The 17,213-nt window shown below is 36.4% G+C and overlaps 2 protein-coding genes across 3 annotated transcripts in view; both read left to right on the top strand.

The window, feature by feature from the left end:
• Positions 1-793: 793 nt before the first annotated feature.
• Positions 794-9,427, top strand: LOC107587054 (ubiquitin-conjugating enzyme E2 D2-like). The gene is made up of 7 exons (XM_016274660.1): positions 794-1,184; positions 6,637-6,700; positions 6,792-6,823; positions 6,950-7,027; positions 7,228-7,333; positions 7,459-7,552; positions 8,555-9,427. The coding sequence occupies exons 1-7, from the start codon at positions 1,161-1,163 to the stop codon at positions 8,598-8,600; spliced, it is 444 nt and encodes a 147-aa protein (XP_016130146.1). The 5' UTR covers positions 794-1,160; the 3' UTR covers positions 8,601-9,427.
• Positions 9,428-10,284: 857 nt separating this feature from the next.
• nfkb1 (nuclear factor of kappa light polypeptide gene enhancer in B-cells 1) overlaps positions 10,285-17,213 on the top strand; it is a 30,978-nt gene continuing 24,049 nt past the window's right edge. Inside the window, exons 1-4 of one of the 2 annotated variants that reach the window (XM_016274659.1) lie at positions 10,285-10,613; positions 10,695-10,776; positions 14,952-14,986; positions 15,751-15,850. In XM_016274659.1, the coding sequence (XP_016130145.1) occupies positions 14,957-14,986; positions 15,751-15,850 (130 nt within the window). In that variant the 5' untranslated portion in view covers positions 10,285-10,613; positions 10,695-10,776; positions 14,952-14,956. The remainder of the gene's footprint in view (positions 10,614-10,694; positions 10,777-14,951; positions 14,987-15,750; positions 15,851-17,213) is intronic. The other variant, XM_016274658.1, reaches the window with a different exon arrangement.

The raw sequence follows: 17,213 nt of genomic DNA, 5'->3' as shown, positions 1-17,213 counted from the left end.
CAGTTCAGCCAAGATGTCGATTTCTTAATTTGAGAAGATTTGGAGAAAATTATGGCATAACATCACTTGCTCAACAATGGATCCTCTGCTGTGAATGGGTGCCGTCAGAATGAGAGTCCAAACAGCTGATAAAAACATCAAAATTATATATATGATTAGTCCATCAATTAATGTCTTGTGATGTTAAAAGCTGTGTGGTTGTAATATACACATTTTTTGTAACTTTAAACTTTTAAAATTCAACTTCTGGCCAAAATACTAATCCACTGTTTTCATTATAAAGAGTGATCTGTGCATATTTCTCTCCTGATTCAGCCAAGACGACCTTTTGACTGGAGACAGCAATATTAGAGGATCCATATTTTAGTTAAAAGCAACAGTTTGAAGTTAAAATTGATGCACTTGTTTCCTACAAACATGCATATTTTCCCATTAAAAGAAGTTGATTGATCGACAGTCGTCCTGAAATACTTCTGATGGCAGCTATCACTGAAGAGGATGCATTGATGAGCAAGTGGTTTCAACTAATTAAAATTTTGGGGTGAACTATTCCTAATGTGCAATGTTTTTTATAGCGGAGTTACAGCACATCATTTAGGTCATTATAAATTTTAATTCCCAAGATGAAATTGTTCCTGTGGTACAATACATGTGAATTTGACTTTCTCTCTAGGTAGAAACTAGGCAGCACCGGCAAATAAAATAACAGAAACCCATGGCACAAATCCTCATAGGCTATTTTGTAGGACTGTTTCGTAATGTCTTTTCCTCAATGCTAGTCATTGCTTCCAGCATTTAACACAACATTTCCGTAAACTGATGCTGTGCATAGACGTCAGGACAGATAGAGGGAGTGAGAAAGAGGACATTTTGTAAAGAGAGAGAGCGAGAGAGAGAGAGAGAGAGAGAGCGGTGGAGACACACACATACCTATACAAGTGTTCAGTGTTGAAACGCAGGCCTTTCCGTTCATACTCAATATAAGGTTCATTCTCGTCAGGATTATTATCTGTCGGACAGCTGGGCTTATTTTGTTCGTTTCCGCTTCGGACTCGCAGGGTTTCTGTTGGATCTTTATTGTCTGGCTAGCGAACATAGCTAACCGCAGCTAGCCGGATAAATCTCTTTCCTCGGCCTTAGGAGCCCATTACACACACAAAATGGCATTAAAACGAATTCATAAGGTAAAACGTTATATTTTATGTTATTTTTTTTAATTCGCTACCTAAACCCTTTGGGTTTTTGCTTGATATGTAAAAGATATAGACGTTAGCAAATGCTATGAGGATAGCAAGCTTGGTTATGAACCTTGGCTGTTTTTGTTTTTATTATTATTATTGTTGTTGTTCATTTTAATGTTGTTTGTTGTATTATTGTTTCCTTAAAATTCCAATGCTGACATTGTTATTCAATTATCTATCTATCTATATATCTACATTTATACCACGTAATACATCGCTTTACAGCATTTCAGTTTAATATACGTCAGCTATTTCTTATATGAGAAAGGAGGAAATACTGGAATTAGATTTTACAAGGTAGATAAGGAGGATTTTATGTGGATGTGTTTCCTCTGTGAGTCACATCCAGTTAAACAGAACCTTGTGTGATTTCTCATGCTTGAACTCAACGGTGTTGATTCAGGTGAATACAATTTATGAATCATCTCGGTCACAGACGTTACTAGTTGGGACAGGATTTGCTTGAATTATTATTGTTGTTGTTCATTTTAATGTTGTTTGTTGTATTATTGTTTCCTTAAAATTCCAATGCTGACATTGTTATTCAATTATCTATCTATCTATCTATATATCTGCATTTATACCACGTAATACATCGCTTTACAGCATTTCAGTTTAATATACGTCAGCTATTTCTTATATGAGAAAGGAGGAAATACTGGAATTAGATTTTACAAGGTAGATAAGGAGGATTTTATGTGGATGTGTTTCCTCTGTGAGTCACATCCAGTTAAACAGAACCTTGTGTGATTTCTCATGCTTGAACTCAACGGTGTTGATTCAGGTGAATACAATTTATGAATCATCTCGGTCACAGACGTTACTAGTTGGGACAGGATTTGCTTGAATTGGTTTAGAGTAAATCTTATGGGCATTTAACACTGGCTTCTTATCAGTTCTTATGGGTTATGAATATTATCCCTTGTATTAGTGGCATTCTTTCATTTTGGTAAACGCAACAACTTTGCGTCATTGCTAGTTGTTGTTCCTGGAAAGCTACTATGAGTGCTCAATACTCCAGTTAGAAATATCCGGCCCATACCTGTGTGAAGTAATTGCACAATAGTTGTTGAACTTGGCGACAGGATGATTTTTCCCTCTTTCGCTGACTTTGAGAGCTTCTATGATTTAGACTGACACAGCAGATTGTTTGTGGGCTGATGGCCAAATACTTGTGTGGCTTGTTACTCCCATATCAAGCAGTTTTCAGCAGTTTTCAGGGCTTTGGCTTGTTCAGCAGGGAAATGTAAAGTATGGCAGAAACTGAAAATTGAGCAGAGAATTTTAGGACAGCATTTATGCCAAGTGGGCACACAGACGTCTGGTTGAAAATACCAGCCGTGTATCTCTAAAGTGATGGTTTATATAATATTCATACCCTCATCTGAAGTATGCAGACGTAAAAATAGCTGCCACTAGTGCTGATGTTCACACTGTCCTATATTGGTTAGCTGAATTGGTGTCATACATTGATTCCCAAAGAAGACTCACCTCCATCTACGTCATCCACGCTGCTTTGATTAAGAATGACAGAGAATGACATTAACCGTACTTATTGAAACACTTGTAGTTTGGTTGTCTGTGTGTTATTTTTTTGTTGTTGATTTGTCTGGCATATAACAATTAGCTGAAATGTTGTTTACGAATTAAGAATGGCCTTGATTTAACTTTCCGGCCCTGTTGTTCTTCTCGTGTGGATTGTGACACTGTTTAGTTCCTACTAGTTTGGTTAGTTCCTCATTAGTAGCTCAGAGATCAATCTAAGTGAATCTTAGACTTTCGTACAGATTTTTCACTTTATACAGCTAAATTATGCCATTTCTGTTGAGCTTGGCTAGAATAATTCAGTTTCAGTTTTCTTAACTTATCCAATTGTTATTGAATAAAGTGTTTAATGTTTTTATTGTTGCAGTCTAATGTGACAAAGTAGAAATAAATTTGGTTCTTCATTTTGTTGGAGGAGGAAAATAATCAGTACTGGTATCAGCTGAAAAAAATAATATCTGTGGTTTAATTTTTAATAATCCCTTAGGTTTGAGCGACTGATGTTTAAAGTCATCTTTATATCACGCTTTATACAATACAGATTGCAGATTCACAGTAATAAACAGAAAATAACAGTCAATGATACAATCAAAATATGACTCATTTGAGGTTTAAAAAGCGGGTCTAACAAGATGATAGTGTTTATTATGAAACAAATTTAATTTAGTTATAAGAGCTCTACAGAAGACAATATTGTTGATCTTCAGCTCGAGTCAGTTCAGTGTTGATTCAGTTCAGTTCAATCGATGTTGCAAAATTTGTTAATCATGCGACGCATTCGATTCAGCTATAAAGAATATAAATTTGTAGTGTCAACTGGTTTTATATTCAGAGATGTGCAGCCTGTCAACAATATTATGAACTAAACCGTCTACCTGTGTTTGTTTTGATGTTTCCACCTTAGTCAGCCTCATCATCAAAGAAACCTCTGACCTCTATTTCCTGTCTGCTCACATGCTTACATGCACAAGCAAGTGCTGCCATAGGGTTGTCTGCATTTCGCATACATGAGTTCTCAGAAATGTGCTATTTTCTCAGAAGTGGTTTATATAGTCACTGTATTTTCTCATAAAGAGAGATCGAAAGCTCTAGAATGGTAGTTATTTCCTTGTTGTCTTAATGCCTAGGTGTGGCTAGAGATCAGAGGACTGGTTTATTATGCCAACATTTGCCATTATTACCTAAACCAGCACTTACCTTATTGTGAACACCCATTTCACCTAGAAATGTAGCCAAAGCACAAACATTGAAACCTGTACTGCTGCCTGAAGACCTTGGTCAAGTGCTGATATGTAGTGTAGTGTAATTGAGTGGGCATTATTGCTGTTTTTTTTTTTATGATAATTTTTGATTAAGATTATTTTGAGATTTCTTTTTTGACACAGTAGTGATTGCTAGGCTACAACAATGTAATCAGCATTATGCTAATATGCATGATTAATATTTTATTAGTATTATTAATCATAATAATACCACTAAAATAACATTTAAGTTGTATAAGGAAGTGTCAGGGCTGCATTTATTTTATCAAAAAAAGCAAACAGTAAAACCGTAATGTTGCGAAATGATTCTTACAATTTAAAATAACTCTTTTGTATTTTAATATATTTTAAAATTGTATTTATTCCTGTGATGGCAAAGCTGAATTTTCAGCAGTCTTCAGTGTAACACGATTCTTCAGAAATCATTCTAATATAGTGATTTGCTGCTTAAGAAACATACATCAATGCTAAATGAAAGTATTTCTTAAAAAAAAAAAATTCTTAATGGCCCTAAACTTTGGAACTGTAGTCTAAATACTTGTAATTTGTCTAACTGTTAGCTACATATCATTGAATGAGTGATATTAAATTACTTTGTGAATACCATTTATTGGGTAGTAGTCTTTGGAAATCCTCCACTAATGCTGTTTTTCATTAGATATTGGTTGTTGTTTGGCTGAGTTAGCACAATAACTTCAATTGGTTAATTGTTTGCTCAATCAACCTCTGATGATGTTCTTCATAAAGATGCATTAAGAAGATGACAGTATACTGTCGTTTCCTGCCTGTGGTTTTTCCAGAGAGGAGAAAGCTGTCATTATTCAGATCAGTGAGGGTGAGAGTGAGTGAAATTATAGGATAATCTGTCCACTGTTCCCATCTAATCCTGATGACACATGAGTCTCCGCTTAGATTGTTCTCCAGAATCAACAGTTTGGGCCTCTGGGACAGACGAGCCATCTTGTGGCAGTTCATAAATTGCGTTTTCTGTCTGGGAGATGAATGCATCAGTGTAAAATCTGGATTAAAATAAAAGGGCTCATCAAGTCTATTTCCTACAGAGACCTCTTGAGTGTCTAAATGTGGATTTTAATAGAACCAGTTAAATGACACAATGACTGATAATGTACTTATTAAAAGAGTCTATCCATCAGAGTATGGTACAATTGGGGCATTATAACTGGTGTCATGTCTCACTCATGCCCTGATAGTGGCATAAGACTTATTGTAAAAACCTACATTTTTAAATTAGTCATTTTCTACATAACATTATGAACCAGCTGTTAGATACCCACCATAATGACTGAATGTTTGCACTGAGTGTTTCTTGTATAGAATCCTGCTTTTATTTATATATATATACACGTGTATGTTTGTGTATGTACGGAAAGTATTCAGACCCCAAAGGGTGCTTCTACTAAATACTGAGCAAAGGGTCTGAATACTTAGGACCATGTGATATTTCAGTTTTTCTTTTTTAATAAATCTGCAAAAATGTCAACAATTCTGTGTTTTTCTGTCAATATGGGGTGCTGTGTGTACATTAATGAGGAAAAAAAATTAACTTAAATGATTTTAGCAAATGGCTGCAATATAACAAAGAGTGAAAAATTTAAGGGGGTCTGAATACTTTCCGTACCCACTGTATACATGAGTGTGTAGTTTATATTATGCAGTTCTGAGCTTATATCTTGCAATTCTGTCCTTTCCCCCCTGAATTCTAGGTTTACATCTCACAATTTAGTTTTTTCCCACCACAAAATAGCAAATGTAAGAGTTCTGAGTTTTTCTCAGTTATTTATATCAATTGTATATTAATAATTATACAACTATAATTTATTTATATACATAATTACTATTTATAATTATACAATTAATAATTATGTATATAATTATATAAATTCAATTATATCTCACAGAATTTCGCAATTCTGATTTTAAATCTTGAAATTCTGAATTGTGATGTATAAACTCAGTTGAAAAAAAACTATTAAAAGGTAACAGTTACCTTTTTATTTTTCTTATTTTAAAGCAAGAAACAAGCATCCATAGTCTTGTGTATTGCTTACATACATTGCTTAAAACCAAGCAGTTTATTAGTTATTCAAGAAAAATTGGTTATACAAGGTCTCAAATGGCCCAGTGATGTGACACAAAATGTTGTCATTTTTTGGCAAGTTCCAAGTAATCTCTCAAATAATAGAAGGTTATGAAACTGCATGTAAAAGAATTATAAAAGCACATGATCATTTTTAAGACAGAATTCCCTTTAAAATAGTTTTAGTTGAGTATAACATGTCACAATGCAGGATATATCAGATTCCAAAAGTAATTTCACGCCAACTAGCTTTATATAATTGTCAATAATTTGTATGTCATTTTTTGTCTGTAACTAAAATATTTTTATATATTAAGATATATAGAAAAAAGATTATAGAAGCAATGCAAAGAGTTTTTCATTTTGATGTTTTGTTTCAAGTATGAAATGTATAGAAACTGTACGGGTGGATGAAAGACGTTGATTGGATGCCCAGAATTTATTTAGAAAAATTCTGTGCACTACTGATGCATCCTCTCTCTCTCTCTAGGAACTGACTGATCTGGGCCGGGACCCTCCAGCACAGTGCTCAGCAGGACCGGTTGGAGATGACTGTGAGTTATTTTGCTCTTTGTTTTCATTACCTGCCTCAGAGCATGTCACTGAACTCAATTTAATGAGACATTTCTTATTCTTTATGTGCAGTGTTTCACTGGCAAGCAACAATTATGGGACCTGTAAGTGGATATATGTTCTTATTTGCATATGCATATTAATGATGAATTGTGACATTTATTTGCATGTGATGTCTGCATTGTTTTACTACTGCATTATCAAGTAATTTTGCTGTCGTTCCCTTACAGAATGACAGTCCATATCAAGGGGGTGTGTTTTTCTTGACCATTCATTTTCCTACAGACTACCCTTTCAAACCACCTAAGGCAAGAATAATTAACTATTTAAACAACCTACGGGTTATTCTGGCTGTAAGATTGAGATTGCTTCATGATATTTTGCATTCCCAGCAGTTTTTTTGCACATACTGAAACCTGCTGATATTCTGAAGATGTGCAGTAAAATATCAGTGGTAGGTTTGAAATGTATGTGGTCTTATCGTCTTGTTTCACCCTCTAATTTATAGGTTGCATTCACCACAAGAATTTATCACCCAAATATTAACAGTAATGGCAGCATCTGTTTGGATATTCTAAGGTCGCAGTGGTCTCCTGCGTTAACTATCTCTAAAGGTGAGCCAACAGAAAAGAAGCGCATTGAATGTACCTTTTTCTTAAAAGTCATTTTATGGGATCACCAAGATGTGCACTGATAATGTTTATGCCATGTGCCAACCTCTCTCTTCTTTCTGTTGCAGTTCTATTGTCCATCTGCTCACTGTTATGTGATCCAAACCCAGATGATCCATTAGTGCCAGAGATAGCACGTATCTATAAAACAGACAATGAAAAGTAAGTATATTTGTGTCTTAATCCTCAAAAATAAAATGTTTAAAGTTATATATTGAAAAAGACAGTTTTACAGTTTTATTCTAGGCTGATTATTCTTTAGTTGGTGTGAATAATAGAGATGCCTTTTACATAGTGTGAATTGCTCCTCTTAGGTATAATAAACTTGCCAGGGAATGGACAGAGAAATATGCCATGTTATAGGGGTTAAGGTGAGCAAGGCATCATGGGAGAGTGTCTTTGTGTGAGCATGAAAGGTTTACTAATCTCTAGACATCACCAGGTTGCAGTACTGTTGGTCAATGGTTGGCATTCCTACTACTGGATGCACTAATGTTATTAATGGATGCAGCTTTTTATAATTGTATTATACATGAGAAAAACACTATCATTCAGAAGTAAATGCAGTCTTACCAAGCATAATAGACTTCTCTCAAAACATAAAATCTCACTGACCCCAAATTTTTTAAATGGTAGTGAATAACTGGTAAAAAAAAAAAGTCATTTTTTTTTCTGTTTGCTAAAATTAATATTGTGCATGGGACATGTTTGCACATAAACCGGTGTGATTCATAACTCAAATGTGTTTTTCCTGCAAAATCTTTATTTCTGCATTATTAATTTGGTTGTGATTTAATTCATTTCCATGACTTCGTTTCTATGAAAAGTCCACTGGAAAAATGGCTCTCACACATACCAGCCAGTTATAGCCCATTTATGTTTTTGTTTTTTTTGTATGGTTTTATCATAGGTTTAATGACAAATGTTTAGTTGAGGTAAACAGTTCAGGCTTTTACTATCACCAAAGTAAACACCAGAAGTAATGTTTAGAGTTGCAGTGTAGACATGAAGAGGATGCCATTGTGTTTGACCTTGAGCCGTTTCTGCAGTTTATGTTGGCGTGAGCCAAGTTGGCAGACGGTCCGCTTACCCAGCATGTGTGACACTGCCTCTGCAACAGCGTTTGCGCCAATGCCACACTTCATTTCTCTTTCTCTCACACAGGTACAACAGAATAGCTCGGGAATGGACTCAAAAGTATGCCATGTGATACCTGAAGAACATCAGACCAATCTGCAGTATAGCTGGAAAAAAACTTTTTTTCTTCCCCTCAATGAATTGACAGTTCCCCGTGTATTCAGACCATATCAGTTCTGCTTGGTTATTTTGACCCCCTTCAACCTTCATTCATATGCTGTAAAAAGACCACGACATTGCAAAGATCACCAACTTTATGTTCAGAAAAATGCTCGTGTCAAAGAAGCATGTTTTAACTACGAGCGCAGCCATTTTTTATTGAGATAAGAAAAAGAAAAAAAACATTACTAAGGTGAAACCATCGAACGCTTCTGACTCACGCCACTGGCTAGAGGTGCTACTTAAGAAAAAGAAACAACGATTCTGCAGGTGCCAGTGTACCTCAAAGTCGATCTGTTGCTCGGTTGGCCTTCATGTTTTTATATGCTTTTACAATAGCAATGAGAACTATGGTCTGTGAAATATATTCTTGCTTATAACTGACTGTTTCTTACAAAATCAGTCACGTCATTGTATCAGCAGTTAAGAAAAAAACATATTTTGCATGTTAATGGAACAATTAAAGTAATTGGTCTGTGGTCTGCCAAAAATGAATATCTGCAGACAATGTTAAGCGAATACATGTCCACTTTTAGAGTCTGAGAACTTATTTTGTTACTCCTTTTCTCTCCTCTTTTTGATGTTTTTAGAATGGGGAGCTATTAGTTTGTCTATCCTCCTAAACACTGTTCTCTCATTGCACTGAATATATGTGATTGGAAGCTCTCAATGGATGACCGATCAACTAATAGCTCTACTAGCTGTTCATTTTGTTTGCTCAATAAAGTTGCTAAACTATCATTTGGTGTTTCCTTCTGCAGTGCCACTGAGAGAAGTTCTTGCTTATCACAATTGTACTTGATTCAGTTCACTGTATTCAGTGTCTTATGGCAAGCCATTTTAGCGTAAAACGTATTGTGTGCCATAATGTCTGGGACATTAATCTGGTACAATAACATTAAGTGAATGAACTGAATTTGACACTGTAGTGGTTCGACACATGTTTCTAGATCTCTCAACAGCTGCTGGACTATTATTAGTTCTCTGAAGGAGGAACCCCCATTTGTGAGGTGAATAGCAGCTTGAACCCTTCACTAGCAATGATGCTGTCATTGATGTATATGTGGACAGATGTAGAGAGGAGTGCCCATGTTCAATAAGCACAGTTTAGTGAGCTTTTTAATCCCCTTAGCATTCATTCTTATGTTTGAGTTATTTTAAAACTTGTTAAAATACATAATTATATTACCAGTATACCTTTATACTAGAAGGCTTGATGGTAGTACATGAATATGTGTTTGTGTAATCAGTAAGAAGTAACTGTAATCTGACTAAGTATTTTAAAATGATCTAATTACAAACACTTTGTGGAATCTGATTATACAATCCAATTACATGGGATATTCTTACAGTATATTGACTAGTCATTGCTGCTTAATATACATTTTTATTCATTTGTTTGCTGAACTTGATCAGTCTTGATCTTAAATGTGCTCGCAACCTCTTTACAATCAGCTGGCCAGACCTGTAAACCATTTTAGGCTCTCTTTGTTTTCATGTTCAAATATAGCACTGGGTGCTTGCACCGGTGTCCAAAAGTGGGCGCAAGAGGACGTTTTTGAGAGCAAGGCATGTTGAACACATGTTACGTCACAGGGAATTTCCAGTAAGGAAGTCAAGCTGTCTATTCAAACGATCGAGTTGATCTCGACATGATTTACTGTGACCACGTACGCGACAGGAGATTAAAATCGATTGATCGATCTGCCGTTTAACCTTAGTGGATATTCTGCATATCCATGTCTAGCAGACGCGACAATCATCCTGAATAAGGAACCTGCCTTGAACTGACTTTCTATCAGCTTACATTAGTTGACTTCAGCGCAACATGGAGAAATAAGTTGTAAGGAATAAGAAAACTTGACTCTGAATCCCAAATCCCAGCTGTTTGATGTTGATTCTGAATCTCGGATATCTATCAGGAAAGGTAAGCAGTCTCGTAAATCCAGCCATGCTTGTTAGTTGCCCATGTTGCCATCTAAAGGTTGTTGTGATACTTCGTATCAAGTGCTGCTGCTGAACTTCCTACTTCTGCCTCAGAGGCCAAATGCACATTTCAGCTATCAAGGACTTTTGAGAAGTTGTTTTGGGTGAGTACCAACACCTCGTGATGCACATTAATGTGTTTTATTATGGTGGAATTTGGTCAGGATCAGACAGTAGAACGTTTGAGTGACTGATAAGTGTCATGCTGGCTGTGTATCAAAATGTATAAATACAGTATATTTGGGCATCGAGGCGCGTTCGGTCCGAACATCCGGGGTTGATTCAAATAGAAATTCTGTTCGAACAGTACATTTCTGATGTGCCAAACGCGAAGTGATGCATCTAGTTTGCTTTAGATTAGCAGGCAATCTGTTAAATAGATGTCTGAGTTTGTTGTCATTCAGTGTTTGAGACGTGGTGAAGTGGTTGGGGTTCTGATTCAATAACGCAAATGTTTTAAATGATTTGCTGACTGATTCGTTTCTGCAGGTCACAACACCAGTAGGTGGCGAGACAAATTTTTGTTCTGATGTGAGTGATTCACTTGATCTTTCATTCAACCGATTCCCTACAAATGACAACATAACAGATGTTTTTTATAGCTATAAAAAGACAAAATAATCTTCCCTATCATGGCCATTATTCACATGTACACGTTTAATGCTCTTGCCGCCGCCTTGGCTCATACAACGAACTGAACGACTTTTGTATTCCATTCAGACCAGATTTTTTTTTACTGAACAAAACATTTTTTATCCACTTGATATATGCACTTCTCCAATATAGAAATAAGTCTAAAAAAACAAGTTTTGTGCCAACTCCTTTTTTTATTAGATTTTTCATTTCATGTCCTCTATAATTATACCAGGACTGAAGAAAAATAAAAATCCATCCCATATTTTAACCATACATAATAAGTAGAGCTTGTGCACGATAGTTGAACTAGTGTTTAAGATTTTGAAAAGAACACATACTATAAGAATGAACGATACAGTAAGAACGTGGGGAAAAAAGGTAAGATGATATGAAGTCTTAAAAAAAAAACTGTTCAGATCCTTTTTGTTGGTTGAAGTGGCTGAGTATATCTGTATAAATGTATTTGTATGTGAATGGGTTTATGTGTACTTGCTGATTGTTTTGATGAATATATGATTGTGTGCATTATAGCATCAAGGCATCAGTGTGTGTGTGGAGGGGGTGTGAGTGTGTGTGTTGCTGTGTATTCACTGATCTCACATCCGCTATGGCTGTTTCTCACTAAAACCAATGAAAAGTTGATTGACAGGCTATGGTCACTTTGATGACATAAATGAAATCATATTAATATTAATTTCATGAAAAAGGTAAGCTGATATGAAGTCTAAAAAAAAAACTGTTCAGATCCTTTTTGTTGGTTGAAGTGGCTGAGTATATCTGTATAAATGTATTTGTATGTGAATGGGTTTATGTGTACTTGCTGATTGTTTTGATGAATATATGATTGTGTGCATTATAGCATCAAGGCATCAGTGTGTGTGTGGAGGGGGTGTGAGTGTGTGTGTTGCTGTGTATTCACTGATCTCACATCCGCTATGGCTGTTTCTCACTAAAACCAATGAAAAGTTGATTGACAGGCTATGGTCACTTTGATGACATAAATGAAATCATATTAATATTAATTTCATTAATTAACATCAATGTTCATAAAACATTAACATTAGAATTTGTACCACAAATTTCTCAAACTGTTATACAACTAATTCATGAGGTGCTGCTGATATCTTTCAAGACCTGATGTCCATTGCAATGGACATTACATTTGTAAAAAATCCTGTGTTCTGCAACTCTGAAAGATCTTCAAAATAACTTTGAATATTATCATTTGATAGTCTTAATTTTATAATAGGTGCAAGTTGATGAGGCTACCATAAACATAAATATGCATATAAAAGGTAAAATGAGGACTTCCTCCTCTTCTTGTCTAGTTGGTTAGTCATGTCTCTCTTTTGTGATGCATGTAACTCAATCAGATTAAAGGGGTCATATGATGCTGCTAAAAAGAACATTATTTTGTGTATTTGGTGTAATGAAATGTTTTTATGCGGTTTAAAGTTCAAAAAACACATTATTTTCCACATACTGTACATTATTGTTTCTGCTCTATGCCCCACCTTTTTGAAACGCGTTGATTTTTACAAAGTTCATCGGTCTGAAAAAGCGAGGTGTGCTGTGATTGGCCAGCTATCCAGTGCGTTGTTATTGGCCGAATTCCTCAAGCGTGTGACGGAAATGTTACGTCCCCTACCATATTGTGATGCCTGCGGCAACCACATGTGATGACCCCGGGCTGGACTCCGCTTCGTCCACGGTGAAAGCCGATCCGGCGATCCACAGCGCGAAGTTGCAGCATTTCCTCAGCGACCAGCACGGATCAGCTCCAGGCATGACGAAGCGGATATCATCCTCTTTTGGAAGCCCAAACAAAGTAGTTTCGCTTTCACAACGAAGCACACAGCGCCTTCATGACATGGCGGCGGCAACAGTACTGCAGCGAGAATAAAAGTTACGCCTTCTTTCTTTGTGTGAACATTTGGGCGGCATTATGCAAATCTTCCCCCATAGTGAGGTAGACATGTGGGGGCGTGTTAGAACGAGCCGTTTTAGGTAGGTGTGGCTGACTCTTAACTTTTATAAAGAATATCTCTTTGGATTTGAGACTTTAGTCTTTGCAACTTTACAGATCTTCTTTATGCACCAAGAGCTTGTAACACTCCAAAGAGAAAGGAAAAATTGAAATCGCATCATATGACCCCTTTAGGTTAGGAGGCATATCATCATTGTTATTGGTTGATCAGGGACCAATTAGTGACCAGGCATTGCTCATATTATAGAGGGTACAGAGGGTAGTCCGGACTGCTGAGCGAATCATTGGTACAACCCTCTCTTCTCTCCAAGAACTGTACTCATCCAGAGTGAGCAAAAGGGCTGGCAGAATCACTCTGGACCCCTCACATCCAGCACACTCCCTCTTTGAACTGTTGCCATCTGGTCGACGCTACAGAGCTCTGAGCACCAGAACGACCAGACACAGGAACAGTTTCTTCCCTCAGGCCATCCATCTCATGAACACCTGATAATAACTGTGGAACACACACTATTTATTCAGTCATACACTTATTTATCTAACACACATACTTAGTCTACATTTCAATTTGCACATAATATACCTGTACATACAACTGTCTATTGTTATATACCTGTACATACAATTGTCGATTTGTATATTTTTATTCCTTATTTACTTAATTTTTTATTATCTGTTTTTTTTTTGTTCTGTCACTGTCATTCTGTTACACTGTGGAAGCTTCTGTCACAAAAACAAATTCCTCGTATGTGTAAACATACCTGGCAATAAAGCTTATTCTGATTCTGATATTATGAAAACATAAAATTTTATTGGTTTAAACAAAAAATCATGTGATGTCCATTTCAATGGACGCAGGGTCCGAAGGAGTTTTAAAGGGGTCATATGATGTTGCTAAAAAGAACATTATTTTGTGTATTTGGTGTAATGAAATGTGTTTATGGGGTTTAAGGTTCAAAAAACACATTATTGTTTCTCCTCTATGCCCCGCCTTTCTGAAACGCGTAGATTTTTACAAAGCTCATCGGTCTGAAAAGCGAGGTGTGCGCTGATTGGCCAGCTATCTAATGCGTTGTGATTGGCCGAATACCTCAAGCGTGTGACGGAAATGTTACGCCCCTTACCATACTGTGATGGCGTGTCCCGGCCGGAAGTGACGTGACAAAAAAATTAAAAACCCATTACAAACGAGGCATTTGTTGGGGACAACAATCCAGTGGGGATATTACGGATTATAATGACTTTTATAATGACTGATTTGTGATTGGGAGAAATGACAAACAACAAGCGCTACTCTACACTGCTCAAAACTCGCGTTTGAAACACAAATTCAAAGGCATATTGATTCAAACACCACACTTGAATACTTGCACTAGCCTATATTCAATCTTTGAAGGCAGAAAAGCTGCTTCGATGCTGAGTGACTTCTTCATGTAACGAAAATTTCAGTTTGGAAGTGAACGAGAACTATTCGTTAAAAAAAACTGATTCACAAATGAACAAAACACCTCTAGTAATTTTGTAACCAATAACGAATTAGCTTTTCACTTCCCTTCATATTTTCTAGATATTTTATATTTTCAGTTTGACTACTTTTGGCCACTGTCTGAATAAGAAAATGTAATATATAAGTAATTTTTTTACTTTTCTCCACAGGAATCATGGCTGGAGAGGATCCATACCATGCAGAGGTGAGGAAATGTTTCGAAACCAATTTTACTTACATATAATGTACATATTTCGGAGTGTTTTTGGCGCCAACTGTAAGACCATGAAGTAAATCGGGTCAGTTTTGATTTCATGTTGACTTTATAAGCTTCTGTTGCTAGCTGCTAATTTATTTATGAAAATGTTTATGATCATGCTAGCTGATAGCTATAGACAGATAGCATGAAGCTCATGCCTTGTAATTACCTTCACAAGATAAACATAGACCTCAGAGCTCTTTTTTGTGTTGCTTGTAACAGATGTAAGCCTTTGAAGGCATACAGTATATGCCTGATAGTAAATGATTAAATTTGAAACAGGACATATTAATGTGTGTAAATACCACAGCATCACACAGGAAGTGTCTCTTAGAAAGCTGAGGAGGTTTTCCTTTTTCCTGCCTTCTGTGGTTGCGATTCACCCTTAACACAGCACCAAATGAAGCTATACACATTACTGTTTGTTCAGTTTTGTATCCACATATATCGCTAAATCATATTACTGCCTGTCTGTCTACACTGACTATAGTGATGCATCTTACACCTGTGCTAGAAATCTGACTCCTAAATTCAAACTCTGTCCTTATGTAACACTGAAAAAACCCTATGTCTTTATGACACAAGGTCATGGAGCTGTTTATAAAGTACACTGTTGCTAAAGTTACATGTAAAGCATTCAAAACAGTCATAATTGCATGCTATTGCATGTGTGTCTCATTTTTTTGTTTGTTTTTATTCTCTCACTGAAGTACATGGGACAAATTGACCCATTTAGAGACGACACGATATGGATGAGCATGGACCCGACACCGTTTCCGGGCATCCACAACAATAATGTTATGAGGACAGGTATGGGTCTTCTTTGAGTTTTTCAGATTTGTCATTAAATCAAGGTCTTGACAATGAGATAACTTGCTGAACTTTGCAGAATGGATGCAGTAAGACTAGCCTTCATTTCCCTTCTTCCTCTTGCTTTATTCACCCTGCAGTAAGATTCAGTAAGAGGTCTAAATCCAATGAACCGTTCTAGAGAAGTGGAGACAGAAAATCCCAGACAGTGTTCCTTGGTTCAGTGATGTCACACACAGTCATTCGTATATTGTGTGGGATGGCACTACGAGAGCTGATCTATTTTTTCCCCCACAATTTTCACTTCCTCATTGGATTGCAGAGACATGACTGAAAACCATGAACAGCTCTTTACTGCCATGTGGTTGCGTGAGAAACCTCTCTGAGATAAGTGCAGTTTTGGGGCTGCCACCTTTGAACACATGTGCTTGATCTACCTGAGCACAGTAAAACTATGTAAATCAATACAATTTTGGTTAAATATGTGCCTCTACTATGAATGAAAAACTATCAAAAGGGAACATTAAAGGGATGGTTCACCCAAAAATAAAAATTCCAAACCTGTATGGCATACTTTCTTCTGTGGATCACAGAAGATATTTTGAAAAATGTCACTGTGCTTCACTGTGTGAATAAAAAATTTAGCATTGCATCACTTTCTCACCAATTGATCTCATGAAATAAGTGGATGTTATCAAAATTAGAGGGCAAAGATCTGATTAATACATCACAATAATCCACAAGTAATCAAAATAACAGTCCATCAATCAGTCCAACATCTTGTGAAGTGAACAGCTGTGTGTTTGTAAGAAATGAGGTGTTTTAACATTAAATTGGTCCTTCTGGCTAAAATGTGAGTCCATAATAACACTTCTTCCAGGTACCCTGTTGTCCTTTCACATCAAAATCCATCAACATATTTGTTCAGAATGGTCAATTTCTCTCCTGATTCAGACGAGATTACTTTTTTAACTGGAGAAAGCAATATTATGGATAGAGGACTTGTATTTTAGCTGGAAACAATGATTTGAAGTTAAAATCTTGATGGATTTGTTAATTACAAACATGCAGATTGTTTTAACACATTAATTAATCGATGGACTGGAGTCGTGAGGATTATTGTGATGTTTTTATCAGCTGTTTGGACTCTCATTCTGACGGCACCCATTCACTGCAGATGATCCATTGATCAGCATGTGATGTAATGCTATATTTCTCCAAATCTGTCCCGATGAAGAAACAAACTCATCTACATCTTGGATGGCCTGAGCGAAATTTTCTGCCATTTTTGGGTGAACTGTTCGTTTAGGTTTCTAGTACATGGGGTTATTATTGGGGGGGGGGGGGGGGGGTCTCTTTTTTC

The sequence above is a fragment of the Sinocyclocheilus grahami genome, unplaced genomic scaffold (genome assembly GCF_001515645.1).
Source record: "Sinocyclocheilus grahami isolate Dianchi unplaced genomic scaffold, SAMN03320097.WGS_v1.1 scaffold89.1, whole genome shotgun sequence".
Lineage (NCBI taxonomy): Eukaryota > Metazoa > Chordata > Actinopteri > Cypriniformes > Cyprinidae > Sinocyclocheilus > Sinocyclocheilus grahami.
The sequence above is the reverse complement of the archived record's forward strand: the minus strand, read 5'-3'. Positions and strand labels throughout refer to the sequence as shown.